Source organism: Arachis stenosperma, chromosome 2 (assembly GCF_014773155.1).
Source record: "Arachis stenosperma cultivar V10309 chromosome 2, arast.V10309.gnm1.PFL2, whole genome shotgun sequence".
NCBI classification, from domain to species: domain Eukaryota; kingdom Viridiplantae; phylum Streptophyta; class Magnoliopsida; order Fabales; family Fabaceae; genus Arachis; species Arachis stenosperma.
The window spans coordinates 83928897-83931724 of record NC_080378.1 but is presented as its reverse complement, the minus strand read 5'-3'; the positions used below and the strand labels follow the sequence as shown (position 1 = coordinate 83931724).

The 2828-nt window shown below is 34.2% G+C and overlaps 1 protein-coding gene across 1 annotated transcript; it reads left to right on the top strand.

Moving 5' to 3' along the window:
* Positions 1–890: 890 nt before the first annotated feature.
* Positions 891–2534, top strand: LOC130963074 (glycine-rich protein 23-like). The gene is made up of 3 exons (XM_057889223.1): positions 891–959; positions 1250–1349; positions 2149–2534. Exons 1-3 carry the CDS (start codon positions 891–893, stop codon positions 2532–2534), a joined length of 555 nt encoding a protein of 184 aa, XP_057745206.1.
* Positions 2535–2828: the final 294 nt, after the last annotated feature.

The window sequence follows — 2828 nt, the reverse complement described above, 5'->3', positions numbered from 1 at the left end:
AGATTTTCTTTTTAATTGTCTATCGTACGAAAATCTTTATTCATATACTTTCATTTATAACAAAATTTTATCCCATTATTATTTTTCTTCATTACAGTTGATATTCTCTTGAAAATAAATAAATTAATTAACATCCAACATATTGTAAGAAATAAAATTTTCACTCTATGCCTCAAGCATTGAAACTTATCATGAACAATTTTTTTCAACAAAACAGATTATATTTACCTGTATTAAAATATTAAGAAGATCTAAAGCTGTAAATTAAATAGGATATAATAGATTTGGATGTTGATACTAAGTAACAATCTTTCATGAATATTAGTATTTCAAGCAATTATCATTGATCGAAATTGTTTATTTGTTCCTCTTATATTTAATTAATAGTTCTGTTTTATTTCTTATAATTTTGTTGTTGTTGTACTCAGCATGGGGTGTTAATGAAATAACATTACTAGAATTCAGACATTTACTAACATTTTTTTAAATTGTTAGCTATAATAATAAAATTATACTTTTAGTAACATTTGTAAAATAAATGTTAGAAAACATTATTTTTATTTTAAAAAAATAAAAATAAGATACAAACATTACCAAATACAAAGGGGTGTTCTCTTCGGTCTTCATTTCCCCCCAATTTCACGCGTCTTTTCACTGTTACTCTCGAGGGGTGTTCTCTTCAGTCTTCATTTTCCCCCAATTTCACGCGTCTTCTCACTCCCACTCTCGAAGCTATGAAACCACCTCTCGCTCCTCCTCTTCGATCTCTCGCTTTGCCTTTTCGATCTATCGTTTCGCCTCTTTGATCTCACGGTTCGTGAATCGAACCACAATTCGGTGTTCTCACTCTCACTCCAGCTCGTGTTGTCTCGCCTCTGGTTCATCCTTTCATGCCGTCGTCTTCTCGCCTACACCGCCGTCTTCTCGCCGGTTCCATTGTCAGCTCGTCCCACGGCCTGGTAAGATCTAGTTCTCTTGTTTATTTAGTTTTTTACTCCTTCAATCCTCTTTAATCTTTAGGTAATAATTAATTTGATGTATAATTATTAGTTGATTTAAGTTTTTTAATTGGTTATTTAGTAGTTAGGTTTTGAATTTAGGTTATTTAACGATCTCGAAACATGTTTATTTGCTTATTAAGTTGTTAAAAACCATACATTATTAGGTTTTCATATCCTCTATTTTCTAGTTGCTTTTTCTTACTAAGCTTGGATTCTAATTTTTGTTTTGATGTTGATGTGGAATGGAGCTTCTTGAACTTGGAAGTGGACGAGGGAATAGTAGGGGAGTTGAGCTGCTTGTTACTCTTGTTGGAGGTGGAGCTTGTGGAATTGAGCTTCTTGAAGCCAGTTGTGTCGGGGGTTGTGGTTTTAGAAGATGATGAACTCTTGGAGAAAATTTTTTTATGAAAAATATACTAACAAAAATATAGAAAGAAGAAGAACTGAAGAAGCAATGATGATCAATCTCTCTTCTTCATAGTAAGAGCACTGATTTTTATCTTTCTCTTAGGAATCGAATGGAGAGCAAGAAATGAAATTACAAAAATCCCCCATAAATAAGGACAATAATCTCTATCAAAGCAAGGAAATTAGCCTTCCACTCTCCAGATACCCAAGCCAAACGGCGTCACTCCAGTGTCACACCATCGTCAATTTGTTCTACCACCGTCTGTTGCAGTTTTTGGCTGTGCTCTCTCTCCGTTGAGTTCCATCGTGCTCCCTCTCCCTCATATTCTATTCGAGTGAAGGTTTGCTGCGATTTGAGTTATTTTTCTTATTGTTTAGTTCTTAGTCGTAATGTGTTTTCTATGACTTACTGGTTTGATTTCTTGTTCTTGTTTTTTCTTATTTAATTGTTCAATAATGGCTGTGTTTGCTGTTAATTGTTCAATTTTGGCTGCCTTGGTTAGTTGGTGTTTGGAGAATAATTTTCTTTCACTTAATTTATGTTGTTGGTTTATAATGGCTGCCTTGGATGATTACTTGTTGTTCAGTTCTTGGTCTTGCTGTGATTTTTTTTTTAATTTTTTTAGTTCTTGTTCTTGCTCTTTTGCTGTTATTATAGGTATTTGTTCTTGATTTTAGTTCTTATTTTTGCTGTGATTTAGTTCTTGTTCTTCTGGTCTTTTCTTATTTAATTGTTCAGTTATGGCTGTGTTTGCTTTTAATTGTCCATTTATGGTTGCTTTCGTTAGTTGGTGTATGTATAATAATTTGCGTTCACTTAAATTTGGTGGTGGAGTAGGCTCAATTATTGGTGGTGCAGGAGGAGGAGTAGGAGTCCTTGGTGGAGGGTTTGGTGGCGAAGACAGTGGTAGTGGTCTAGGGGGTGGTTTTAGAGGAGGTAGCGGTGGGGGTGGTGGTTTAGGGGGTGGTTATGGAAGCGGAGGCAGAATAGGAAAAGGGTTAGTTGGTGGAGTTGGGGCATATAGAGGGATTTACAAAGGAATTGGTGGTGGCATTGGAGGGATTGATGGTGGTGCCGATGCCGTTGGTGGTATTGGTGATTTTATTGGAGCCACCAAGAAATAAGTTGAAACAAATAATAAGCCATGATTATCAAAACTATTTAGCTAATAGGAACTTCCAATTTTCTTAGATTTTGTCATATGATATTTTAATTAATTTCATGTATGTGTTGTTGATTTTACTTCATAAAAGTGCTTGCTTAATTAATCTATATTTTCTTTTCAATGATATTGTTAACTTACCCAATAATAATTCATGTAGCTATATGTATGAGTAATGAGTAATATATATTTTGTGAGATCGATCTTGTGATGGAGTACATGTATAATTTTCTTGGAGTAGAAAAGGATTCAGCAC

Excerpts from the sequence above, each read along its gene's own strand:
- LOC130963074 (XM_057889223.1), top strand. The coding sequence starts at position 891 with ATGCCGTCGTCTTCTCGCCTACACCGCCGTCTTCTCGCCGGTTCCATT. Across the intron at positions 960-1,249 it reads TCAGCTCGTCCCACGGCCTG|CTTCTTGAACTTGGAAGTGG; the intron begins GTAAGATCTAGT and ends TGTGGAATGGAG. Across the intron at positions 1,350-2,148 it reads AATTGAGCTTCTTGAAGCCA|TTATGGCTGTGTTTGCTTTT; the intron begins GTTGTGTCGGGG and ends TTAATTGTTCAG.